This window comes from Chaetodon auriga, chromosome 4, assembly GCF_051107435.1.
Source record: "Chaetodon auriga isolate fChaAug3 chromosome 4, fChaAug3.hap1, whole genome shotgun sequence".
NCBI classification, from domain to species: Eukaryota; Metazoa; Chordata; class Actinopteri; order Chaetodontiformes; family Chaetodontidae; genus Chaetodon; species Chaetodon auriga.
In genome coordinates, this window is record NC_135077.1 from 6723739 (window position 1) to 6751216 (window position 27478).

The following is a 27478-nucleotide window of genomic DNA, read 5'->3' on the forward strand; positions in this document are numbered from 1 at the left end:
CGTGTATGCAGAAGAATAAGAAGATTATGGTCCCGCAGTGATAGGAAGAGGGTTGTTTTGATAACTGTTAACACAGCGCCTTGCTTCATCTGCCAACGTTCGGGCTGGCGGGGAAAAATATCAAGCTGACGAAGGTAGAGTCACTCTATAAAGGAAATTTTCTCAGAACCAGAGAACCTGAGAGAAAGCAGTGCAGTCAGTGCTCGCTCACACAGAGTAGCACGCACAGGTTTTCCCAGAAAGATGGTCTTCATCTGCCTTGTAACCTTTTGTTCATACGGTAATTAATAGGTGAACTTTTAACACCTCAAGGAATTTTCAAGGCCAGAACATCGGGGCAGAAAAGATCATGAGCTGGATGCTAATTAAAGATGGATCATTCAACTGTCTTTTCCTTTGCTGTCAATCCACGATTCTTATTTAATATGTGGTGATGACAGCAGGACAGAAAGCGTCTCTTTGTCCCTTGGTGCAGCCCATACCTGTATTTCTCTGTCAGGCAGTAGCCCCAGCTCCTCACAGCAGTCCTTGCAGATCCTTAGGAAGATGTAGTCCTTGGTCTTCTCCTCGATCACAGCTTCATACACTCTCTCCTTGACCCCAGGAGGCGGCTGGCTGATGAACCCTTGTGGCAGCAGCAAGACTGAATTCACCTTGGTCATCACTAGCCGCCCAGCCAATGTGTCCTAAGGTTTAAAAAAAGACAATAATAATTCAGCGGCGCTAGCTAGCTAGCTAGCTGTTTTAGTACGTAAGAGTGACAGAAATCAATGTGGCGAGGTTGTCACAATTGTCAGAGCAACCAATACAGTTACCTCGGAAAGTGTTTCAGTGAGTTTGAAGCGTGCAAAGAGCTGTCCATTCTGGGCATACTTGGCTCCAACAGAAATGCCGGTCAGCATAAAGCTGGTGACTAGCTGGAGGTTCACTTTGATGTTAAACCTGGGGGGACAAACGTGGACATCTTGTTATGCTGTTGCAGACTTCTAGCTTGAGTTTATAAAGCATTGTAAAACATGATGGCAATCACAATAAGGCGCATGGGTGTCCTTCCCCCACTGCAGACATGTTAATCCAGGAGCTGTTTTGCTTTCCTGCAGTTCAGCTTTTGGGAACTTATTCAAAGTTAAGTTGCTGTTTGTTCACACTTAAGGCAATATTATACATTTACTCTTAAGAGAAAGGGTCTGGGCTGTCCACTCGATAGCCAGAACTGTCAGTGCATCAAAGACATACTTTTAAATGGATAAGAGGAGTCAGTGTGATTGGCTGCAAGCAGCACCAACACCAAACAAATCTCAGACGCACCACTGAAAATTTATGATAACAGGTTTTCCCTGGTCCAATGACATGCATGCCTCACACGTTTGGGCATTCTCTGAGTTTTGATTCACTACAGTGGCTGCATAATAACCTGCATACCATCCACTAATATTGGCAGCACATTGAAAATCAGCTATATGTTCGCAGGTTTGTGCATTCGCCAGACAAAGCCAAAACCTGCACAGGCATTTATCGTAAGGTCTGAAGTCAAATATATGGGTAAACTAGCTTTCAAAGAAAATCACTAAAAATGCTTTTTTACTGTCATTTTGTGAACGCCTTACATATTCTTACTAATGTAAGGTCACCTAAATAAAACACTGTCAGTGAGGAACCTAAAAAGCAGGAAAATTATTTTCAAGGTCTGTCACTCAGAGATAAACCACCATTGGAACAAAGGTTAGACATGAAAGAAGTGGAAAATTGAAGCACTTTGAGTAAATATTCACTTCAGTTCCAGATTCTCTAAGATTGTCTTTCTGGTCTCCGCTGGATCAGAAATGATGAAACACGAAGCAATACTGGTGATGAACACTGATGGGTGACTGACATACACAGTTAAATTAACACATTCTGTATTTATTTGCAAACCAGTGGTGTTTCACAACCAACGGGACTCTTGAGGTTTCTTGTTATGGTTTTGCATCAGCTTTCTGCCTTTACTCTCAGAGAGGGAAACATCAAGACAAACACTGACAGCAAGGCACTCTTGATACCACATGACTCACTTCGTGTTCATTTTACATAATCGGGTTATACCTCTTGACCTCCTGATACTAGACTGCAAACTGGGAAGATCTCCCTCTCATCAAGCAAGAAATAAATCTAGTGTGAGATATTCGAGTAGAGATATGTATTTAAGTTATTAGTTGCACTTAAATGACTACAGTAAGCTTTTAACAATCGTACTATATGCCATGGGATCTTCGAATAGCGGGGAATCCAAACTCAATCAGCCATGAAAAGCATCAGAAACTGCCAGAGGGTGGATGGTTTAATAGGCAGAGAGATTATTCATATGCACATTGGAAACACAGCAAATTGAAAGAACATCTCACACTGCAGGTAATAATAGATAGAAATCCATAATTCTTTTCCTTACCAAGTTAAAACTGACAGTGGAACTGTGAGTCACGAGACAAGATCAGAGAGCAAAGAGAACAAGGTGAGAAATGTGAAGTGGTGGGGGAGGGTCCACTGTCACTGACTGTGGAAGTAAGCTGTGCCTGTGATCTCACCTGTAACCAGCATCACACTTAAGTTAAACCAGTGGAGTGGCAGGTTTTTTTTGTTTAAAAAGGGGCAAGATTTGTGCCCATAATGTCTCTCTCACTCACACACACACACACACACACACACACACACACACACACACACACACACACACACACACACACACACACACACACACACACACACACACACACCAAATTCAAAATGAAGGTCGAGCCTGACACCTTGTGGTGGGTTAGCGTCTCATAACACACAGGGTCCATATTGGCTATGTACTGTAACATTATTATCATCACAAAATTATTAATTCTAAGTTATCAGATGACAAATAATCAATACATAAATCAAGAATATTATTCCAAATATATCAAAAAGGAAAGTGCATCAAAACTATCACCAGCTGTTTAATAGTTTTTGTGTCAGGTAAGGCAGGACAAACGCAACATGCAGTTGTTTGACGTGTACTCTTGAGAGTGATGTTTGTTCTTTATTGCTAAATTACTGACTGGAGGTCCGTTAAATCGACTGGTCTGAAATGTTTTTTTGATGGTTCGGTTTTCAAGGACAGGCATTCTGAATTTTTAAAGGTCTGATTGAAAGAAAAGCTGGTAAAAGGATTATTTTGTCACACTATAATAAACCGAATTTTTGAAATATTTGGATGACATTTTCCATATCTTTTTTTTTCTTTCTTTCTTTCTTTTTTTTTTTTTTTTTCCTGATGCACTTCACATTTAATTTTCCTGTCTGTCAGTGGAGGCTGTGTTGTAAATGTTTCTACTCCAAGTTATAAATTGTCAGTAGCTTGCAAAGGTCTACTCTGACTGTAGGTTCAGTGCCAGAATGAGGTTGTAGCTAACATTAGTTATTGCTCTCAACGCTTCAGAATGGTAAGACAGCAAGGCAATGGTTTTAAATTAGCATCATATGTAGGACATATGCAGATATACACATATCAGATGTGACTGTATATTTAGATTTCTTCTTGAGATACAGCACACTGTAATTCATTTACAAAACAGAAACATATTGACTGACTTTGTGACAGTTGGAACAATTTAGTCCTGATCTTGATTCCATCAGTGAAGAATAAGGATCTGGTATCGACTGGATAACATTTAACATCATCAAGCAGAGGGATTACTGAGTCAGGACTGAGTCTGGAAATGTTATCGACTTAATTTTAGCAGTGCAGAATACGTTCTTACTAAATTTATTCTGCATTAAACTTTTCATTTAACTGAAACAAACAACAACGCAGCTTTCAAATATCTTATTATTATAATTATTTGAATCATCTATATTTATATTCTAATAATGTGTTCTATATTCTTATTATGTATTATCTTATGTCAGCGTTGTTCAGGCTTGATTGTTCAGCTCAGAATTTACATTCAGATGTGGGAAAAACCTGCTTTGCTATCCCCGTAAGAAGCCATGAAACCTTAATAATGTGTACTCACTTGCTAACTTCCTTGTATTGTGCAATCTCCTCTATGTAGAGCAGGTCATGCAGCCGGGCCTGGTAGTTATCTTTGGTCAGAGTCTTGTCCAGGACTGACTGGGTGAAGAGCTGGTCGGCCGACAGAGGGATCTGATAGCGGGAGAGGAGGCTGCGCTCCAGTTCGGCCATTGTTTCATTAGGAGTGAATTCTACGATGGTCTTACAGGAAGAGTCCCAGCGCTTTGCAGTCAACAAGAGCTGCTGCCTGGCTGCCATCAGGTGTTCTAGGTCTGAGAACAAAACGACAAGCAGGTGGTGGGAAGCATTTATTGGTGAAAGTGCTTATTTAATCAACTGTGATCTGCACATAAAATAAGCACCTTCATAAAATATTTAAAAACTGAAAATACGACGTGCAAAAAAGCATCCTCGTCCAATCATGATCTATAACTTGACAGTGATGTTCAAAAACACATTAAAAATAAGATCTTATCAAAGACCTCTCGATGACCTTCTTGCTTTTAGCATACCTTCGATGGAGGCAGCGTCCACCATGATCCGCTGCATCAGCACAGGTTCTGAGCCGAAGTCAAAAACAACAGTCTGTCGGAAGGTACCGAAGATTTCTGTGCTGAAGCCCACTGCTACCTTGTAGATGCAGTGGTCCAGGCCATTGTCTGCTGCCACTGTCAGAACGGCAGAGTTTAGTGTAAATACATTTTGACAGTCTATTGGAGAAAAAATGAAAAAGAGATGTAACTTTAACATGAAAGGAAACTAAAGAAGAACACGAGATCCAAAGAAGTTCAATTTGAGCTTTATAGTAGCACTGTCACATGATTCAGTACCATCTTAATAACGGGTGACTATAGAAATGTGTGAAAACACATCTTTAAAAACAACAAGGCACCGTTCAAGCAGGAGTGTAAGCAAAATCCGATGCCTGGTCATTACATACCTGCTGTCTCCTCTCCTGGAGTCCACTCTTGGCAACCTTTGGGGAGGGCTTGTAGCCGCTCCCCAGCTGACACACCTGTGATGAAGAAGTGTGGTCGGTGGGCATCGTACAGCAGGGCAATGCGGTACAGTTTTCTGGCCGGCTGGTCAAGGAGACAAACACAAGAACATAATCAGAACAATCATGGGATGATTAGGACCAACAAAGAATTGTTTAGTACGCAGAGCAGAATACGGCCTTATTCTTCAGTGTCATATTGACAAATGATGTGCTGAGACAAAGGAAATATTTGAATATGTACACATGCTTGGTATTCAACATTACACCCTACCTTGCACAATAAGGAGAAGGTCCAGGAGTGGGAGGACTTTTTGGTGGTGACAGTAAGAGAGAGACTGGAGCTGGTTTCTACATTCACTCCTTCTAAGTAGTCACTTAGCTAGAAGACAAAAACACACACGCTCAGACAGAATCTGTTAGGACGATGAAAGCTTGGAGAGACTTTTGATGAAATCATAACACAGTAGCATACACGCATTTGTGTTTTGGTGGCCCTTCTTCTAATCCCCGCCTTGGCACGGGATTTTGGCAGTTTTCTATCCATTGAACTTTTGAGCTCACAAAGCACTCACCACTCTCTCTGGGGAGAGGGAGTTCATCCACTTTTCTATCAGAGTCTCCATGTAGTTCTCGGTGAAGTGTTTGCTCTCCTGCTGCTGTTTGAGGCGGATGAGGCGTGACGCATAGCGCTTCTGCCACTCCATCAGCTCCTCCTGCGAGTGGGCTGACGTACACTGGGCCCCGTACCGACACAGGCCCTGCTCCAAGTACCTGCAGCAAAGACAAACTGTGTGCTCAACTCATACTACAACAAGTAGTCAATAAATCAATTATTCAACATAAAAAAAACAATATGTGACAATTTCAACTACTTATTTTATGTCATGAAATCCAAACAGAAACTTGACACAATCAGGAAAAATTTGACTTGTGGATATAGAATATTTCATAAAAGGCAAAGACAAGCTTGACATTACAGCAGACAAATACGTCTAACCCAGGCAGCACTGTGCTGGTGCAAATCCAGTGGGACATACACTAAAACTCAAAGAAACTCAAAATCAGAGAAAGCTTGCAAGACTAAGTCTGAGGTTCAACAGATTTGTTGGTATCTGTCTCAACAAAGATCCAGGACGTATACTGATGCCTTTGACGGGGTTGCTTCAGCGCGAAAAGAGATTGAATTAAAATTTATGGCAGTTAACTACCATGAATCAGAATCGTATAGCCTTCAGTGTAACTGCAAACCATCATTACTTCCTGACAGCTATATCAGTCACTTTACAATCAAATGTCTGTCTCTCACATCTAGAACAGCGGACATGGCACATTAATTTTCCTCTGCAGTATTCTAGATGAGAGACAACTTCCTCATTACTCAAACCTGTGTGCTAATTACCAAACAGTTGAATTACCTTTTACAGAGGGTGTACTCCTCACTGCTGGTGACTCCTCGGGGAGGAGGCCGGAACTGCCAGCCATCTTGGACCTCTGTCAATACACACAGCCAAGTGGTCAATAGGACAGTGAGCCAAAGCCTTCAGAAACATTCAACGATGGGCTTGAGCCAGCTTGTAACCTGTTTTGGATGTGTTCAAGGTGCCAACTGGCTGAAAAAAGACTTTCTAAACATAAATTAGACTGACTAGACACTAATACATGTAGATTTTAGGTACTAAAGACATTGGTACAGATTTGCTCACCTTCCTCCTGGTCATCTGTGTATTCTGGTGCCATTTCCCTATTTATAGACTGACAGAGACAAAGATCGGGCGGGATGGGTGGAGGTGGGGACAGAAAGATTATTACTATTAGGTCAACTACAAACAGTTGGACCACTGGACTTAATACAGATAAATTAGTAATAAATCCATAACAACTACCAGTGAGGCAGAGGAGAACAAAATAAATAAGTTAGTGCTGGAATCAGGCCATTAGTCATCCTTATGACTCTTGCCTCCAAGCATCAAACCATCACCTATAAAGCCAACAACACCACAAGGCATGAACAAAGGAGGACAGGAAGCACAAGAGTAAAGTCTGCAGTTACTTACCTCGATTTCTGAGAAGAGCATTTTTAATCTGGTTAGGTCTTTTGCGACAATGCCATTCTGTGACAGAAGGGGGGAAAAAAGACTTTCATTACAGCAACATACTGCAATAAGTGCTGCCAGTACATGTCTGTAACAATAAAATCCACTCAGATTTATCATGTCATGTCCACATACACTGCTCAAGTTTGAATATTTGCTGCTCAAAGCGTCAGTGAGAGATGTCGACTGAAAAGTGGCAGACATTGTGTAACTAAAGGGCAAAAAGGACACAAGTGTCAGAAATGTGCAGATTATCTAGATGAAGTGTTTATGGTTTATATGTTGCTCTTCAGTGGGAGGATTTCCTGTGGGTAACTAGGGCTGAGTCAACACGCTCATCTCCCAATTCGATACTATCACAATACTGCTGTGGACTGGATATGTATTGTGATTTTTACATGCTGCCGTTCTGCAAGTAGTTTGATTCAACTTTAGGATCTATTGCAATTTTTTTTTTTGTTGTGTTGACACGAAGATAATCAGCTCAAGCTGTGTAAGAATAATGTTTGTCTGTCTGTGTGTCTCTAAAAGAGACAGAGAGCAACAAAAGACATGCATTGTCCCAACTTGCATAAAATGTTACATGACCTTGGGGCCAAGTTCAACCTTTGAGTGCACGCTTGTGTCTCTGTTTGAGTCAGTGTGAGTGTGTGTGTGTTGCAGTGGTCAGGGCATAGTTGCTACAAGGAGAAGCGTGAAGCTGAAGACAGCGATCAGGATTAGCAAACGGAGAAGCTTTATTGTATTATAATATTTGGCTCCTGAAAATACATGTGTCTTTTCTGCATGTGCTTATTTGACAAAACACCACCACTTTTAAAGGATATACTAAACTTTGATGGCGTTGCATGTACACTGATGAACAGTACGACTATTTTAATCACTCAGCACACTGTATGTGATATTACTGGAGCATCTCAGATCACTGTGAAAGTCAGTGATGTTCTTTACTGTTCAATATTTAAACCTGGCTCATTCCCTGAAAATGTGAAAGTGAAGTAAAGTCTGACCTCAACAGGCATAATATGTAAGCATAACATTGTAATTACAGTCACTGTGTAGGCTGTCTACAAGCATATATTGTATACATTGTTCATTAATCATACCATTGGCTCTCCATACAAGGCTTTAGAGAGGATGCTGACCACCTCCTGCAGGCTGCCGTCCAACAGCATGGAGCGCAGGCTGGCCTGCAGTGAACCGTCTCCCCTGGCAATCTCTTCTGCCAGGACTAGGACAGGATACCGAGAATTATTCATTCAGGTTTCACCCAATATATGTAATAAGCTGTATCCAAATATACCCTCTAGAACATTACTGTTTCAAATTATGTGAACAACTCAAAGAAAATGTGCAATTTTACATATTGTAGTCAAGCTGAACGTCAGTATAGTGTTGCACAGCCCATTCTACAAAGCAGGCTACGACAGGGCACTCCTACATCAGGCTCACCACAGTTAGCTAACCACGTCATACACTTACCTTCACGGGAGGCAGCTTTGACCCTAGACATTGCCTACCTTTTGATCAAAAACTGAGGCAAACTACTAACCCAAACCTTTCTTTTCGTTCAACTGACTGGAAGCAGTGACTTTAACCCAACAGACGCACACTAAACAGTTTGGGTCTTGCAAAGAAACGAGCCCAAATTGAAGATTTCTTCTGCGACACAAAGTCATGTTACAACTTGATGCTTCCATGACCCAGACAGCACACTTAACCACAAAAAAACAGACTACTGTATACAGTATCAGCAGATGGTTCCATTTCGAACTGCTACTCACCGTGTTTGCAGTCTTCATCTGCTTCATCATAGTTTTTCTGTTGGCAGATGGAGAAAAAAAAGTAGAAATGTGGTATCCATAACACATGAGGATTCTTTGTGTTTGAGGGTCAGAGTTTCACATAAGCTCCAAGAATGGCTATCTTTGCCTCACAGTGGAGTTCCTCACACTATCATTACAGGACTTAAGTAGTTCCCATAATCTTAGGGCTTAAGTAACTGGTGTAATTTTAGTGCTCTCGAAAGATGACAACAGCAGCATGGAGAAATAAAGTGGGCTTTATTGTTCTCATTTCTAATCTGCTCTTCGTGGTAATTTACCCTGTGATTAGAAGTACAACAGTGGATTAAAGCATAATCATCAGCCTACGTCATTTCGATGTAATGTCCTAATTTAAAATTATTTTACACTGTGTGATATGACGGTTTAGAGCTCTGTTTAAAAATTAGGATTTTTATAATTCTCAAAGAAAAGTACCCCTCCCTCCCCTGGTAAAACTGAGCTATACTGGTATAATGAGAACTGAAAGAATATGGGGGCCACAAAGCAAGGAGGAGGGGAAAGAGTGATGGTCTTAGACTATAGATTGCATCCATGTTAGGGCAGCAGAAATGCATTGTCCTCACCAGCTGCAGGAAGGCAGCAATTCGGTACAGCAAGACACGGCTGCGGAGGGGTCCGGCGGCGGTGACAAGGGATGGTGGGCTCGGCGGGACAGGGGCACCGGAAGACTGGGCTTGGGGTGCAAGGACCACTAGGGCGTCTGTGCTGTGGCTGACTGCCGCCTCGTACTCCCGCCTGGTTAACGATCTGCTGGCTTCTTCACATGACTTCTCCGCTCTCCTGTCCGCCATGACTCAGGGACAAAACATCTGGAGGACGAAAACAAGAGGAAGGACATAATGTAATTCTCTCTGAAGCAGGGCTGGGCAACAGGAGAAAAAAAATCTCATCTTTACCTTTTGGCCACTACCACCCCAAATTTGGCTATGGCCAATGTAAAGGGGGCGCTTGCAAATTTGCAGTATAGCACTGGATTACAATCCCTTTAAATGAACGATACATCCATGATACTCTTATACAACAATGATTGTTGTATCATAATGAAAACTGAAAAATGCATCCATTCTTAGACATTAGTTAATATGAATGCACTGGAAATACATTAACATGCCACACCAACACCACATCTCAACTTGCACAGTGAAGTGTGTGAATCATAGACACCACAAATTTTCTGGCAGAACAAATGAAAAGTTTAAGGAAACAAGAATTAGTTGATTAAACAGTTATGGACACAGGGTCCATATTGTAATCCTGCCTTACACTTATCCAACGCTTCTTAGTGGATCAAACATATGAACTCTGAAATGGAGCGGCTGTGTGTCCTTTTATTTCCAGTTGAGCAACATTTTGCAGGTGCTCCATGAATATTATATGGTGCCATTGGTTAAAAACCAAAAACTTTTTAACTGAAATGAAAAGAAGCTTTCCAAAGTCCCTGCAACAGTTCAAAGCTGACATTCTTTTAAATGACTCTGCATTACAGAAAGCATAACCCAAGCCTACAAGGAAATATTCTTCTTTCAACAGGAAGTGAAATACTGCAGATACACAGTGCACTTACATTTAATACAGTAGAAGTGTAAAACTGGGACATTTATTCCTCATCTCATTTTCTCTAAATCCTTTGCTCTGGGCAGTCTGAATCATGAAAGTTTGTTTCTCGTTACCTCAAGCATGCTCACTGGTTGCATGTTAGATTCTGGTTTGGACTGCGGACATGCAAACCTGGTCAGCGACCATCACACTGACCAGGTTTTTCCATAATTTTTGGATGTTGCTGAAACTTGATTGTGAAATACATTGTGTAATTTTTGCAAACGTTAATGACTGTAATAATTTCTAATGCGAATACTTCCATGCTTAAGTCTGATCTCTTGGCATAAGGACACCCATAAAAAACCTTCTATAAATGCTGCAAGGTGGAATTTACAGGAAATAAACATATAATTTCTACATTTTTCACCAGAAGGGCTCTACTCTAACTCTCTTTTGAGCATCATGGATCATTTGTTGACACTTGCTCATTAAGTTTTAAATATCACAGTTACACAGCTGACATTCATCCACTACAGACAATAGTACAATACATACAAAACAAAATACTGGATGCCGTTAACAAATTTGCATCTACAACAAAAACATTTTTTTTTATATGAAGTATGTTCTCAAAAACATCCAGGACACAAACACTCAATTGTATTAGCTTCTGAACTGTGAATGTTTGCACAATTTCTCAATCTTATATAACTTTAAATGAAATATCTCTGTGTTTTAGATGGTTGTCAGACAAAACAGGAAATATGAGGACTTCATCTTGATCAACAGACCAGAAACATCTTTTATTTCTACCCCAAAGAAATGTTTTTTTTGTGGGTGGTAGAATGCAATGTGGATGCCTGCTCATCAAGAGTCATGTCCTCATGTGGTTGTTCTGTGTCATAAATCAACAGGAAGAGAGGATGAGCCTCCTAAGAGTGGCTCCTACACACCTTGTTTTCTGGGCCTGTGCTCACACAGAGTACATTAAAATACATTTGCACCTAGCTGGGATATCGGTCATATGAGAAGCCTAAAGCATTGCATGAGACATGTTCTTTTTATCATGGCAAGCTCCCAAGCCAACAACAGTGAAGTCAACTGGCTGATGTCATCTGACTGCTCAGGCTAAGGTCATGATGAGAAAGAACTGAAACAAAGAATGCAGAATAAAAGGGCTTTACTAGCACTAGTATGATGTGCTGGACAGAACATGGAAGGAAATGGGCGTGTTGTGACACTTCATAGCCACAGAACCAAGCGGTCAAGACCAACTACATACCAATGGGAAACACAAACCAATATACTGAATCTCTACCGTGGACCAAAGATCAGACCACCTGCTTCAGACTTGACACTGCCTCTAGACTTTACATAATACATCACCTGCACATGCACTGATGAGACTGGTATGTTTATGCACATTATATTTTTCAGCAAACAGCTCAACATATAGTGTGTCACCTGGTGAATTAGACAGGAAATGCTTATCTAAAACATGGATTAACACAAATGTGCACATGTATTATCATTATCAGTGGTATGATTTCTTAATGCTTCTCCTTAAAACGTCGACTGACTTTATCCAACACAATGCACACAATCTACAAGTATATGTGTTAATAAAATCAATGACATATACAATCAACTGTTGTCAAAATAAAGCAAAGATAGCAATGGTAAGGGTTGGCTAAAGACATCAGAGACACATCATTCTCTGCTTACCAGGCAGTCAATCACAACATGTTTTGACAATGTTTGCAGAGCCAACAACAGGCCTTGTAGGACCAGCAGCATCCTCTGGAGTGCACGTGCTTCTTTTGATTACAGCTGTGCACAAGTGTTTGTTTTGGTTTTTTTCAAAGGATTGCATGCCACTAATAAATTTACATCTAAACGCACACTCACATTCAAGTGGAAGAAGGAATAGTCTTGTGTTCTGTGTGGATGAGGAGGCTGTGTGTGGTTGTAGGTGGTGGTGGGAGGATACAACATCCAGCTACTTTACTGCACATTAGGGTGGAAGGGACTAAATTTAATTCCTAGAAAACCATGTAACTATCTCAATACCTTTGCAGCTTTTGATCAACACACAGTCAATGAAGGCAAACTTACACTGAAAATCAACTCGAAGGAAAGTCAATAATTGCAATATGTCTAGAAATTAGCAACAAATAGGCACAATTATTTCTAAGCCATGAAAGCACCAACAATCGCTTTGAAGTTTCTGAGATTTTTATCAACTGTACCACAGTAATCAAATCACATGCACCAAAAAGCTAAGTATGCCCAAAAGTGTTTAAAAAGCAATATCTTCATGTCATCAGATCCTGACGCAGCCCTCAATATGTGCACAGAGGAATCCGGTCTAGTAAGCATTGCACGTTATGATCAGCAGTTCAATAGTTAGGGCAGAAATCTGCTTTCACCCTTTCATACCGAAGCCAAGCAGTGTAAGACCCATGTTAAACACTGGTTGGAAGAAGTATCATGAAGCCTGGCCAGGTAACGTTTGTTAACCAAAAAGCGGGTTTATCCCACATCACTAGTTTGGTATGACAGGGGAAGCTTTCCATTTGTCCAAACTCCAAGCTTGAAAATATGTTAACCTACAGTGCATTCGATGCAGGATAACTACTATAGCATTACACTGTATAATGCCCACCCCGACTTTCTGTGGCCCCAGCAACATTTCACTGATATCTAGCCAACCAACAAAAAATAGCAGGGCTACAGCATGGCAATCTAAATCTCAGTCCGAGATTACAAGAAGCAGCCTTTCCTCCTTCACTCTAAACAGATCGGGATAGGGATGGTACACCGTGACCTGCTAGGGAACACCAGGGCAACAAATGCTCAACCTTGGCAAACAGCCTCGTAACTTTTGGTCCTATTTTCATTTCACTGGTTTCACTGTTGGTATCTCAAACTGGCAGGAAAAAAAATGCTGGCCCCAAAAGCCCCATTAAAGTTATTTTGTGAAGAGATGGCTGGCAAAATAAACATTTGGTTGCAAATTAAAATTCCACAACAATTAGCTGATGCTGAATTTCCATCCTCACCCTCACCACAGCCTGAAATTTTGTTTTTGATTATGACTGGCTCAAAGGGGACGCTGAACATTGCGGCCCGTGGCCCAGTAATTTTGGGAATATTGGTGACAGCTAGTGCTTGAGAATGAGACACGAGACAACCATTGTATGTTAAAGCTGCATTAAGAGTATAAAAACAAAATCAAACAACAGATAATGGCACATTCTGGGAGAAATGTGGCTTTTCATGAAAGAACATTCACTGGGCAATTTATGTATTATCATTGACTATGCAAGAGGAGGCAACAAACTGAGTACATCTGCCACTTTGGCTTAATTTTGCAATAAAGAGCTTATTAACCCTGCAGTAACCGTTTCAGATAGTCGCTTCCTGAATATCCAGCAACAAGCAACTATGCTTGTAACAGCTGCTCCAGCCCAACTGGCAGTGTTAGCCTGTTCTTGTCTCTTTGGACCATAACATATAGACAAATTCTCAAGCCAATGTACAGTACATGTTGGGTGCACACATGGCACGGACTAAATCTGAAGTTAGTGTCGATGTAGAGTATTCATCATGAGTTATGCGTTGATTCCAACCAAAATTACCACTGTACTGCAAGACATGCAATATTTTTATTGCCTCAAATGCGATGTTGATGAATACAGCACACCTATCCCCATTTCCTCAGTCACTACATGAGTTTGTACAAACTGAGCATGAATGAACTGAGCATGATGCATGTCCTGAACAGTTAACACTTTCATGTGCAGTTTCAGATGAAATATTACAGCTCTGTTGTTCTCCATAGTCTTGATTTTTTTTCTCCCAAAGATAAAAAAGTGAACTGTTGCTGAGTTCACTTCCTCTAAAAATTTAAGCGTTATGATGAGCAGCAATACTATATTTTCTGAGTGGGTTACATGACAGCAACTGGCCAACTATGACAAATAATGTGGCAGCACCCGTCATGCCATAAGGTCACATATACCTTTACTAGAGCATTTTAAAGCAGAAAGACTGGGCCAGCCCCTGCTCCCAGTGTGTTTACATTGTACAGGGTGGATGCCTAACCCATAGCTGAAACATGTCATGTTATGACATTACTGTCATGCCAACTAAACATGGAGGGACAATACATAATCATCATAATGTAGTGAACACATGTACAGTATGTTTGGCATGCAAAATGAGGGTTGAAAGTTCCTTGGGCTACAAGACAAGGATGGTTGATGTGAAATGGCCATAGGGTCAAAGATTAAACCAAACACAGGGCTGATCTTATTGCAATACTTACTCCAATTAAGAGAGGTGACTTCAAAACCCTTGTGGCGTTTTACACTTCTATTTGTAACAGTGGGGATAGCTCTTATCTAATGTCAGTGCTTGCAAGGCAGCCCCTCCATAGGAGCAACAACAACTAGTCTGGCGGGATACAGCGGGTGGACAGCTGCCCTGGTTTTAGTGTCCAGTCGTGGGATCGTACTACAGAGGCTACAGCTTCGAGCGCAGGCCAGTGAAGGAGAAAGCTAATTTTATAGCTGTGGATTGGCCGTAGAAGAACATCGAGAGCTTTTATGCAGGAATAACGTTATTTGACTTGACAGTATGGTTGGCAGCGATGTGTAGAAAAGACGAGTATAAAACTTGCGAATTTCCACAAGCCCAATTATTAGATATCAAGGGAGCATAGACTATTAAACACAAACGTGGGGAATGACTTGTTTGGTCTTTCGGTGGGTAGTTATAGCTGTTGTTTGTCTGATAAACTTGTCATGACTGTTGCAAGTCAGAGCGATGACGGCAGCGTTACAAAGCCCTGGAAAAAATGTCCCCACGGCGTTGGTTAACTTACCGTTCAGGTTTGCACGGGGTAAACAGTGTTCCCACTAACCAGAGTGCGCGTAGCTAGCTGTTAGCTAGCAAGCCAAAGCACGGCCTTTCTTGGCACCAAACAGGCAAGCTCAAAATAAGAATAGCTGGCTGGTTTGTTAATGTTAGCAAGCTAGCTAGCTGGGTTCGCCGAAACAAAACGGGTTCGGGCCTGTAATTTTGCCACGGTGTTTAGGCGCATATAATTGATATGACATTGCGTTGTTATCCGTGCACGAACTCAAAGCATTCGTCATTATCCTAATGATTAATGGAGGGGATTCACGTCAGTGGCTTTGCGATTAAAAAGACTATTGAAAGGGCTGAAAATGGGAAGTCAACACTTACCTAGCTTTACTTTCTACGCCATCTTGGATCCACTTGTCAGACCATCGCAAAGCATAGTGGGATGTACTGATCTGAAGGTTGAGAGGACTAGTGTGTGTGCGTGTGTGCGTGTGTGCGTGCGTGTGCACGGACTCCGATAGCAAAAAGCGTTTGTCTTAAAATGTTTTTGATCTTTTTTATTTCAGTCCTATAAGTTAGGGATTACCATTTTTTGTACATTCCAATAAAATTGCTCTGTAATTTATGAAAAACAGAGGTTAAATGTTAAATTGTAGAATTGACCATATTCTCTACAACTAGGACAAAAAAGTTTAGATTTAGCATATTCACTTGTTTATCTGTATAAAAAGCATAAAAAGCACAAATGTGACATTTTGCAATAAACACACTTTTGCTGCACAGCTACTTTTGTTTATGTATGTATAAGGTGTGTGTGTGTGTGTGTGTGTGTGTGTGTGTGTGTGTGTGTGTGTGTGCGTGCGTGCGTGCATATACACACATACATAAGTATATATGTGTGTGTATATGTATGTGTGCATATGTATGTATATATATGGGTGTGGGTGTGTGTGTGTGTGTGTGTGTGTGTGTGTGTGTATACTGTATATGTCTGCCTCTTAGAAGTCTCCTGGTGGCAAAGAGGGTAAGGTCTTCAAAAGTAACACATGATTTAGTGTCAACGCTTCCAGGTCATTAGGATCCGTGGATGCCTTCTTCATCCAAGTTTTGCACCTTCAAAATGGAATTGAGGACTTTCCACAGAGATCTAATTAACCTCTCCAAGGATCCTCCATGATGCAAACCAGCTGGGGGGTTAAAAGTCCATTTTATTCCTTTTTGGAGAAGAACTTCATTAATCTGTGACTGATTCCACTGCTCAATGGCTGTTCTCAATTCACGCTCTGCTCCAGTGAAATTCATCCCATTATCAGAGCGCAGTTCCATCTTCCACCAGTGGCCAGAGTTTGTAGATGTGACTATGTCCCTTCACACTTTCACCCTGTTGCAGCCTGGAGACTCGAAACCGGTTCCTTTGGCTAAACTTGATGATCTCCAGTTCTGCCTGCTCAAGCTCCTCCACTGATAGACAACTGAAAACAGTCTTCCTCTTGAAAGTTTCCATGTCCTTCTCCAATGAATGTCACTGTTGTTCCGCATCCAAGTCTGACTGTGTAAGAACCATGCTCAGTTCTCTCCTCTTCTGACACAGAGACAAGAGCCAGGTCTTAAATCTCAACATCCAAGCCACAGACTTTCTCAGATGGCTCCAAGAGTCAATGTACTGGATCATGCGAGTCGCTGCATCAAGCTCCTCCTTAGCTTTTACAGCATTCACTGCATCAGCTTTCTTGACCTCAGGGTCATCTGTTGGAAGTTGGTTTACATCATCCAGATTGACAGGCCACTCACTCTATGGTCGAAGGATTAAATGAGGCTCTGACACCCATGTTGAATTTCTGAGACTCGGTTGGCAACAAAGACTCTGAATCTGGAAGTGTCATTCCTGACATATTTTAGTACAGAAGCACTGTCCGTCCAAAACACAGAATCCTGAAGATGGATGTGGAGCTCTCGACAGTAAGACCACTCGACACCAGACTGCTGTTCACTGACACCTCTGATTTCTGCCCAGCTTGGTCAGGGTCCTTTTCCTTTTCCTTTAGAGGAATGTGAAGTATGGTTGGATGTTTGAGACCACATTTTGTACAGGAAATCTGTTTTCTACGAACTTTGCTGATGTGTCCTATACACAGACAGCCGAAACAGACGCCATTTTCCCTCAAGAAGCCTATCTCCTCTTGGTGTGCTCTTTTCTCCAACTGGGGACAGAAGTCCAATGTGTGTCCTCCTCCACAGCAAAAACATGTCTTCCTTGCCATTTGAATTGGCTTCGATTCCAGGCCAAGTTTTGTTTTCCACAGTACTGGTAAAGCTAGTTCCTTTAATTCCTGAACGAGGTTGTGGACTGTGTTTGCTCACACCTTTATTTGTTGTCAGCGATGGAGCACACTGTATGTTTCCAAACACTGGGTCAGTTAAGATTCTCACTTGTCTTTCAATGAAATTAGTGATGTCCATGAATGTAGCTCTCTGGCCGCACCTTTCTTGCAGTTCACAGGCTACAGTTCTCCAGTCGTCTCTGAATTTGTAGGGCAACTTCCTTATTATGATCAACATATTAGCTGGCATGTCTGGCTCATGCAGATATTGCATCTCTTCCATGGCATTACAGCAGCCTCTGAGAAAAAGGCTGTAATCTTGAGGAGCTTTTACATCTTCAGTTTTGATGGGAGGCCATGAAAGAGCCCGTTCCATATATGCACCTGCAATCTTCTACAACTGCTCCTGTAATAAAAACTTAGCTCTAACATGTCCTCTCACCGGATCAATGTGCTGGCAACTTCTAACAAGGTCCTTGGGATGACCCACAGTGTGCTGCTCCAGGAAAGAGTCGGTCACTGTAGCTCCCAGTGTTCCTGGTGTTGTCTTATTTTCGATGCTGCCAAGTCAGCCTCAGCTCTTAGACATGCAAAAGAAATACTAGACACAGTATCTTGCATGTCATTTGTATGTCATTATGTATATATACATATATATGTACATTGGATATAGATCTTTGTATTTGTCTATCCAATAGTTGCCAAGCTTATTAAACTTTGTGTCTGAGCACAGCTGGAGAGTTTCTGGTCAAGCCACTGCAATTTCATAGAAGACAGCAAAAAAAAAAAAAAAATCCAAACTGCATACACGTGAGAACAGACAGAACAAAAATGATTCAGAACAATGAGAAAGGAGTGAGAATAAGGCTGAAAAAAGGCTAAGAAAGCCTGCGCTCAATTAAACTGTTAGAACTCAGTAAGCATGAACATTACGATGGTGTGTACGGTATGTGTATGTAGCATTAAACTAGATGCTATATGAGTCCCAAAAATGTTTCAAACTAATCTACATTTACCTTGTCTCTGCTCCTGACACTGTGCAGCGATTTGTTTCAGAGTGATGGAAAACTGTTGTTTAAAATTCAAGGATCTGTCAAGTAGGCTTTTCATGTAAATCAAAATAGTTTCTTTTTGTTTTGTTTCACATTAACAGCTCATGACATTGTGGAGCAAACCACTGTGGGGTGCAGGGAGAGGCCGCGTCAGTCAGGCATGAGATTATGCATCACGTCAGGCTGTGCAGTGTAAATGTGCAGATGGTTGCCAAAGTAAAGGTAAGGTGTTCGACCACCGTGAGTTGTCAGAACAGCTTGATGCTCCTTGAAATAAACTTGTACTGCAGGGATGACCACCATTCTCCCAAGCGATATCCCTCATTTGGTCATGGTGGTGATGATGATGATGCAGTGGGTTGACACCTGGTGACAATAAGGGTCAAACCATACGATTCCCATCATTTCCATACATTCAGTGACACCTCGTGCCCTGAACGGAAGGATCTGTGTTTCCTCATTCACATTTATCCTCTTTAATTGTCCTTTAGTTTGCAGCCTGTCTGTAGGTGGTAGTCAAAGTGTCCAACAGAGTGTACAGTATACTCCCACTATGAAGTACACTGTAAAAAAAAACAAAAAAAAAACGTTCAGTTACAACAGGCACCCCTCAATACCTCATTGACTTTTTTTGTACCAGTGTTTTAACCTGCTGAAACTTAAACCAGTAAAACCAGTAAGCACTAAGATAGACGTGAAACCCTTCATTAACTTAAACAAGAAATAAAAAACATTCTCAAAAGAGATGGAGTTTATTTTACATATCATGAACATTACTGCACTAACAGAACCAGTCAGGCAACACTGGTCGAGACCAGTAACAGCATACAAATAGAAGCGTCACCAGCTGGGCTTCTGTTAACCAAAGACCGAGCGTCAATATACTTGGATTTAATTTGTGCTGGATTTCCACTAACAAACGTCTTACATGGACTTGATTCATGCCAGGGAAGATTTCTTTTCTCTTCTCCAGGTCTTTGTTATATATGACTGAAGTGGCACCACAGCAGCAGCATTCTCAAATAAGTCTTCTTAAGCAGTCAGGTTTTGCAAACACCTTAACACACCAGTCAGGTTAAACACTATAAAATCTACATACAACCCTTAAACCAAATGTGAGGAGTTTATTGTTGACATTGCTAAGTATACATTTAAAAAGAGCTTTCAGCCATGTTTTCATAGAGTGAGAAACGCTAGACTACTGTATATAATTCAATGGGAAAGTCTTCTACGACAGAGGGATGCGGAAGCCAGGTGCACATGAGTTTATTGTTAATGTTTGACTGGGTAGTAAAAAAAAAAAAAGAAAAAAAAAAAAGAACAAAGTTGAGGTGCCGTTGATGTGCTGCAGATTTTTCTCCAATTACATGACATTGGAATAACGCTGCCTTCACTGTCCATCAGTGTACTGTATATTCAAAAACAAAACAGAGGACAAATATCAACCAAAAGACAAAATAATGCACGATAACTGTGTTTCACTGCAGGTTGTGGATCATCTCCTCCTTGGCAATGAGATGCGTGGTCTTGTTGACCAGAGACATGAGAGAGTTGAGTTTGTGCGACCAGTCGTTGAGCAGGTCGTTGGGGTCTTTAGGCCTCTGAAAGTTGATGATGCCAGCCAGACGGTCGACTTTGGCATAGATGGTCTTGTTTACGACGAGGCTGGAGAGGAACTCCTCAGACTCCTAATGAACAGACAGACGCCATGTTAATGACTTCCAAAGTTTTCTTCAGTCTGACCAAATCCTGATCATAAGTTTCCTTATTGTCTAAAAGCAACGCTGCAAGTCATATTGGCTGAATTTAGATATTTTTCAAAGGAAATCTGTGGTACGAGTCATTGTGTACTTCGACTCTTACTATATGTATGCATGTAGCGGGTGCCATAGCTAAGCTGACAATTCAGAATTGATGATTATCATTTTCATTGTCTATGTAGTCATGCCATGATCGAACACAAAAAACAGACTGAAAAATCATTTGATCCAAGAGCATCCAACATTTTTCTGTACCGCTAACGTGAAGTTCACACGAGCTAATTAGCGAAGGTGTTGCTTACATCAATAGAGAGGTCAAGGAGTCCGGCCATCCTCTTCATTGTGATTCTGGTGTAATATTTGGCCATTATTCTGATGTTCTGGAGGAAGAGTATGTCATTAATATACATTATCTGCAGCAGAACATTTGCAGAAATTATTTAAGGCTGGAACAGGGGAAACTCTTAGGTCACATCAACACTTGAATCAATCCAGTTTGAGTGTGTTTTTAACATTGCACATAGCAGTCTGCCAGCTCCACCACTGAATCTGCACAGAGCTTCATAATCCATCAGTTTCCCATGTCACCTGCACTGTATATCCACTGCCATTTTGTAATTTTACTCCATTTACTCCAATTTAGAGAATATAAAACATCTTTTGAGCCTTAAAATAACACTTTGAGCTTGAAACCTCTTATTCACGGCATGGTCTTTGCAACATGTACAAATGATATGCAGGACGTATCAAGCATGGGTTGTTCAAATCGGAGCCTAACAATTAAACTGACACACTCCTACTTTGACTGTCGATGTGAATTAAAAAAAATGACTTCTTCATCACATCTAGTGCAACTTCCATGGCCAACATTTGTCACCATAAGATGCTGCTTTGTGATTAATTATTGGTTTGAATGAGCTGGCTTATGTTGGATCAGCTGTAATTTGATTGGACGTCTCCCCACTGCCAAGCATCAACAGGTGTAGGACTTACATGCTCCACCACTCTGTTCTTCAGGTCCTTCCACCTTTTCTCCCCCTCCTCTGAATACGAGAAGACGTCTGTGGCAGGGCTGTCGGGTGAGCCCTCTCGCAGCTCCTTCCCGTAATCCTCCACCAGGGAGGCCCAGCGCATCAGCTCCATAGTGGTGAACTGCTTCAGAAGGTCTCTGTGAACGGAGGAGGAAGATGGTGAAAATTCCCCTCGGTTCACACCTTGCAGCGCACGCTCGTGGTGTCAGCATATGTGAAAGTTGCTATGATCATTCCCCACTGAGCAGAAAGCAACAGCCTCTGCCATCTTGCGTTCCCATGTGGAGAAAATATTAAAAATGCTGCTAAAGAACTGTTCTGTAACAGACTGAAGGCAGACTCTCTCAGAATATAGGTGAAGGTTGTCAAACTGCATATGCACTGTATATATGTGCCAGGAAATTCATTTGTTGAACTAAGCTGACTGTTGATTCACGCAGCTTTTACTCTTTGAGTATCACATCTCTGCCTATTCATAACAACAAAATGCTCTCACACAGTGCTGTAATTAAATATGCTAGGGAAATTGGACCCACGTCACATTAAGTTCGAGAAGTGTTTGTTGTATCTATGGTGAAGCCAACATGCAGAGGAGCATAAAGTACAGCATTTCTTACTTGTATTTAGGGATTTCTTCCAGTTTCTTGTCCGCACTGATTCTGTGCACGAGGTCTGACTGCTCGTTGTCGTAAGGGGAAAGAATCACATACAACACCACACTCTTCAGGGCCTGAAACACAAATGCGTTCATTTTTTAGCAACTGGCAACAAGTTCATTTTGATAAGATAGAGATATATATAGTGTTACTACTACACACTATGCAGTGATCATCATCATTCATAGAAAGCGACATGTGTCAAAAGGATGTTCACATCCCGGCAATGCGCTCAGAGTAAAGCCAATGTATTTAACTGTATTCTGCATTCAAGACACATTAAAAATATACCGGGGTATTGAGAGAAAGCCCGTGTACCTGCTGCCACTTGCTGCTGTCCTCCAGGATGCAGGGGGTGTCATAAATGGCCCGGTAATGTTTACAGATAGACAGGTATGAGCCCTCGTGCTGGTCCACCTGGATCATTAGGTTGTAGTACTTGAGCTTCGATTCCTGAGTTGATCATTACACAAAAGGGAAGAGTTACACCAAAAATGACTCAGCAGCTTCTAAAACGGTGCTGTAATAGCAAACAGTATTTTAGCAGTGTTTAATTTCTAACCCTTCATCTCACCTCGGTGCCCTCCTCTTGGAAGAATTTGGTGTTTATCTTCTTACTGATGATCTGGGTGCGAATGTAATCCTTGACAGCAATGCAAAGCCTCATCTGTTCCAAGATAAACTCCACCTTCTCCTTTTTCTCCATGGAGCCATATGTCTCCACCTGAGCAGAAAAAAAATATATCTAAGCACTTTCCAAACTGGAGGCCATGAACACTCATGTTGCATATTTTTCCTTGTATAAATGTGGTGACGAAAAAAATCTTAAAACAGGGCCATATCTCCATTTGTCCCCACAACAACTGTACAGAATTTTCTCCATCCCTTCAGGAAGAACATAAAGGTGATTAAAAGTCTTTTACCTGCAGCTCCTGAAGAATGGACGCTGCCTCTTTGACCTCTCCGCTCTGCTCCTTGATGTTGGCCAAGGTCTTTGTCAGCCTGGCGCGCTCGATCTCTACGTAAATCTGTGGGGAGGACATGTTTTGTGTATTAGTGAGGCTTATCTCTCGTCTTTTCTTTCACCAAAACTTACTCTTCACATACCTGACCACCATGTAAATCAGACCCTCACAAACTGAATAAAACCTTAGCAAATGCCATTGTTTCCTTTAATACACATGAACCCAATGAGACACAAAATGCTGGGTTCCTCCATCGTTGCTAACTCATCCTCGCCCCATCAGACACAGAGTGGCATGCACTATTTGATTTGACAGCTGTTCAAATAAATATACACTAATTTTTTTTTGTCTCTCATATGCAGCTCTTTTATCACACAAACACATTCCAGACCTTGCCAGCAGTCACAGTGCGAAGTGTGTCGATGAGTCTCAGCTTGATGGTCAGATCAGTCACAGCATCCACGTACTTGTAACACTCTTGCACCATCTTGGCAACAGCCTGATAAAGACAGACAGCACACGAAAAGATACACTTAAATCTCAATAAGTGCTTGACAAAGAATACCGCTCGCTAAATCTTGATTAATCAAATGACCTGACAACACACACAGCTGGTTTTTGTTAGTAGTAATACAGCTTGTAAAATATTTTTGGGAGCACAACAAAATACACAGAGTGTAGAACATAATAAGAATATCTCTGGACAAAACTGTGAGAAAAGAGCCTTTAGGAAAAAAGAAGCATCTGACCTGTTTCAGCTGACTCCTCCTTTTGGTGAGCAACATGATGTTTTCATTCAGGGCATCCCAGTCTTTGGCTTCATAACACATTTGGACCACAGCCACGAGGATTCTGGAGGTGGACACCATGTCTGATGCCTGTGCAGGAGTTGGAGGCAGATAAGTAAAACAAGGACTAAAATACATGAGAACATACACATGTTATTACCGTAGATCTATCACTTAATGTATTTCATTGACATGACTGCTCTGTCAAATTTTCCCATCTTGCAAATCTTTGATGCCACAACCTACCTGCATTTATCCTGCAAAATTGTGCTACTGTAGGCTGCTACTCAATGCCATGTTTTTAGGGTTCCATCAACACCCATCAAGCATAAGATAATCATTTAGTCTGCTATGATCGGTTCCTGCTGATATCATCATCAGATATCAGATCTGCTCTGAACAGTTTTGATCGGAGTGTGTAACAATTAGGTAGACTTAGCCTTGCACCATGTTTTGGAGTAGGCTGAGAAACAAATCATCCCATGAATGTGTTTTTGACATTCAGATCTGGGTCAGATGCGGGGCCTTCCACGGCCAAATGACAGGAAAGTAAACAAGCTGTGTTTATAAAATTTCTGTACAGAGACCTCTTACCGTTCTGGTTTGCTTCTCCAATGACAACAGGCTCTCAATGGCCTCCTGCAGTTTGCCCTCCTGGAGCAGAAGTTAAAAAAATAAAATAAAAAATTAGCGTTACGTATATTTCCTGCTTAGTAAAATCATAAGCGTTAACTTCTGAATTTGGACACAATACGTAAGGTACTAACTTAAGCTTGGCTACCGAGTTAGCGTTAACGTTAGCTGAAGTTGTTGCCAATGACTATGCTGAGACTGCTATCATGCTAGCGACATTAAGAACAAAAACAAAAGCGTATGTGAGAATAAAAAGGACACAGAAATGCGTGGAGCTTAAAAAACACAGCAACATCCTTGAACAGTTTACATTCAATATATTGTTTATGGGAGGTTTCCGGGTGGTGCTAAAACAAATGGATGTTAGCTTCGATGCTAACACACTGATCCCGATGCACCATGACTCAGCCGGCGCTGGCCTCTTTTCGGACTCCACTTACTTTAGCCATTTTTTCGCATTCCGGGAGGCGCTGGTCTACAGTTGAACTGTAGTCGACCTCCATCTTCACAATTTTCCCATCGGATCTTTCAGATCGCTCCTCAGACATCTTTGCGGTGTTCAGTTCAAGACAATGTACGGCGCTTTGCTTTCCTTTGCTTGCGACCAAATTCAGCCTACCACTATTTTACCTGTCAAATGAAGGAAAAGGATAGGTGACCAATCAAAGGAGAGAACGAAACAGCTGTCCGAGGCGCCTGAAGGACCCAATGAGGACCCACCAGAATATTTCAGGCAGGCGTTATAAAAGCCTGATTTTTGTCGTAGCCAAAGGTTTCTTTGTTGGGACTCTCCTCGTCAGTCCATTTATACATTATGTATTTTAATAGACAAATACACCACAGTGTAGGTGCACAAAGTAAACTACTGAAAACCACAAAATGAATGTTGTTCCTTGAATCAATCAGTAAACTAGTTAATAAACAAACAAATGTAAACATTCAGAATCACAATCTGCTGTCTTGGCCAAATATGTGTGCACATACAAGGAATTTGACTCTGGTTCAAAACTTTGCCCTAAATGTACATGTGTAGGAACAAAGACATAAAGCTCAACAAGGACAAAAAGACAAAAAGGGGACCAGAAAAAAAAAAAAAAAAAAAGAGAGAGAGAGAGAGAGAGAGAGAGAGAGAGAGAGAGAGAGAGAGAGACTGAACAATACGTTAAGTACAGCAAAAATATAGAATAAACAATAAGAATTATATACAAAGTATGATGAAGTAAAATAACAATATATACAATGACATTTGCAATGCACAGGTATATGTCGACAGTGACAGTGAGTGATGGATGTAAATGATAATATGGAAAGAATATGCACAATGTACTTTTCTATTTGGTACCTTATTCAGTGGAATCAAATGGTTATGTTCATGGTTATGTAGCTTGTTGTACATAATGTAAGGAATGCCCACTAATTATGAAATATATGTTGATGATGATTGGTTGAAAACACTGTACAGCTTGAATTTGTTTGACCAAGCGGACTTACATTTTTAGACATCCAGTTTCATCTTATCTCTAAGCCGTCACAACTGGACTTAATAATGAGTGGCACCCATCTCTAAGGAGTGACTTTAATCTGTTCAGGAAGCCATTTTAATTTGGAGGAGATGCTATCTTAACTTCAATGCCAAGTGAGTCTATATTTAGCTCAAAATTATTAGAGGTACCTTTTCATTCTTCAGGAGGGACACACTATTTTCTTTAATATAACTGTAGCATGAGCATGTGAAAGAATGTAAGCATGTGAAATGGCAAACACTGTGAAACGTTTGGATGAATGAATGAGAGCAATACCAAGGAAGATAAAACAAAGAAACCAACAACAAAACCCTGACAGATTTAAGAGTCTGTACTCTTAATAGCACCCACAAAGGGGGCTAAGGAACAGGAATTCACTTGATTTGGAGGAACTGTCCTACATCATACCAAATAAAGTAAAGGACAAACTCAACTCAAACCAGTTGGGGGAGAATCCTGTTACTTTGAGACAAGACAGTTCTGTATTTTAATTTCATCTTAGTGAAGACAAGGTTATAATGATGAGGTGGAGGATGATGTTCGTATTTCAGGTGGATGCTTTTTGTCACACGGAGTTGAAAGGTTTTATTTATGACTACCCTAGAATCAAAACCCAAATGACCTTAGAGTCATGTTGGCAATAATGACAATGATGATGGAGGGGGAGAATGACGATAAAACATAGGATGATGATGGTATTTCTAGGAATTCATTTCGTGTACTATGACACCTATCCTGCACTTATCAATTGAATGGTAAGGATGAATGAAGATCTTTGTGAATGGACATGATCATGTGAATGAACACTGAGTGCAATGACCATAGTCCACCAGTAGGCGTCTCTTTAATGTCTGCATTGTGCATTCCACTCCTCACACAGTTAACTGCTTTGAAAGGCACCACCACCAGTGCCCTCATAAATAAAGCTAATGTGGGTCAGTGATTTTCCTGCTCATGGCAGAGAAAGCCCCTAAGCCCTGAACTAAAATCAGTTTGATCCCAGTGCAGGCTCAGCACAGACCTTGGAGGCCTGATAAACTGAAAATGACTCTGATCCACTGAGAGGAAGATCCAAAATGGAAAAAGAACTCTGATTGCAGAGGTATAAAAATATGCTGAGTGATTTGAGCACACTTTTCAGACTTCAAAAACATCACTAAGGGCTCAGCTAATCAGGATCAATATTATCTTCCTCAATACCAGTGATGAAAATAACAGTCTGTGCAGCACCAGGCCCGAGAACAAACATATATTTGAGATTCTGATTAGATTAAGCTGTAATTTGCAAAGTCACTTAATGTGGACACACGGAAGAAAAAATAAAAACTGAACTTTTGAATCAGGATCACAGTCCGCTTTATTGTTGAAGGTCATTGTTGA

The 27478-nt window shown here is 41.1% G+C and overlaps 2 protein-coding genes across 4 annotated transcripts in view; both read right to left on the reverse strand.

The window, feature by feature from the left end:
- Nucleotides 1–15805, reverse strand: part of helz (helicase with zinc finger) — a 49996-nt gene extending 34191 nt beyond the window's left edge. For all 3 annotated transcript variants that reach the window (XM_076728081.1, XM_076728082.1, XM_076728083.1), the window contains exons 1-14: nt 15751–15805; nt 9522–9767; nt 8896–8932; nt 8218–8342; nt 7073–7129; nt 6722–6770; nt 6434–6509; nt 5591–5789; nt 5290–5397; nt 4959–5100; nt 4531–4686; nt 4020–4290; nt 816–942; nt 483–686 (exon numbers count right to left, since the gene is read on the reverse strand). In XM_076728081.1, the coding sequence (XP_076584196.1) occupies nt 483–686; nt 816–942; nt 4020–4290; nt 4531–4686; nt 4959–5100; nt 5290–5397; nt 5591–5789; nt 6434–6509; nt 6722–6770; nt 7073–7129; nt 8218–8342; nt 8896–8932; nt 9522–9749 (1779 nt within the window). In that variant the 5' untranslated portion in view covers nt 9750–9767; nt 15751–15805. The remainder of the gene's footprint in view (nt 1–482; nt 687–815; nt 943–4019; nt 4291–4530; nt 4687–4958; nt 5101–5289; nt 5398–5590; nt 5790–6433; nt 6510–6721; nt 6771–7072; nt 7130–8217; nt 8343–8895; nt 8933–9521; nt 9768–15750) is intronic.
- Nucleotides 15806–19846: 4041 nt separating this feature from the next.
- On the reverse strand, nt 19847–25223 carry psmd12 (proteasome 26S subunit, non-ATPase 12). The gene is made up of 11 exons (XM_076729611.1): nt 25016–25223; nt 24537–24596; nt 23904–24032; nt 23546–23653; nt 23113–23217; nt 22764–22913; nt 22508–22642; nt 22151–22263; nt 21496–21670; nt 20805–20882; nt 19847–20430 (listed from the first exon to the last, which is right to left on the reverse strand). Exons 1-11 carry the CDS (start codon nt 25121–25123, stop codon nt 20221–20223), a joined length of 1371 nt encoding a protein of 456 aa, XP_076585726.1. The 5' UTR covers nt 25124–25223; the 3' UTR covers nt 19847–20220.
- Nucleotides 25224–27478: the final 2255 nt, after the last annotated feature.

Excerpts from the sequence above, each read along its gene's own strand:
- psmd12 (XM_076729611.1), bottom strand. The coding sequence starts at position 25,123 with ATGTCTGAGGAGCGATCTGAAAGATCCGATGGGAAAATTGTGAAGATG. Across the intron at positions 22,914-23,112 it reads CCATTCTTCAGGAGCTGCAG|GTGGAGACATATGGCTCCAT; the intron begins GTAAAAGACTTT and ends TTTTCTGCTCAG. Across the intron at positions 22,264-22,507 it reads ACAGCAGCAAGTGGCAGCAG|GCCCTGAAGAGTGTGGTGTT; the intron begins GTACACGGGCTT and ends TTTGTGTTTCAG.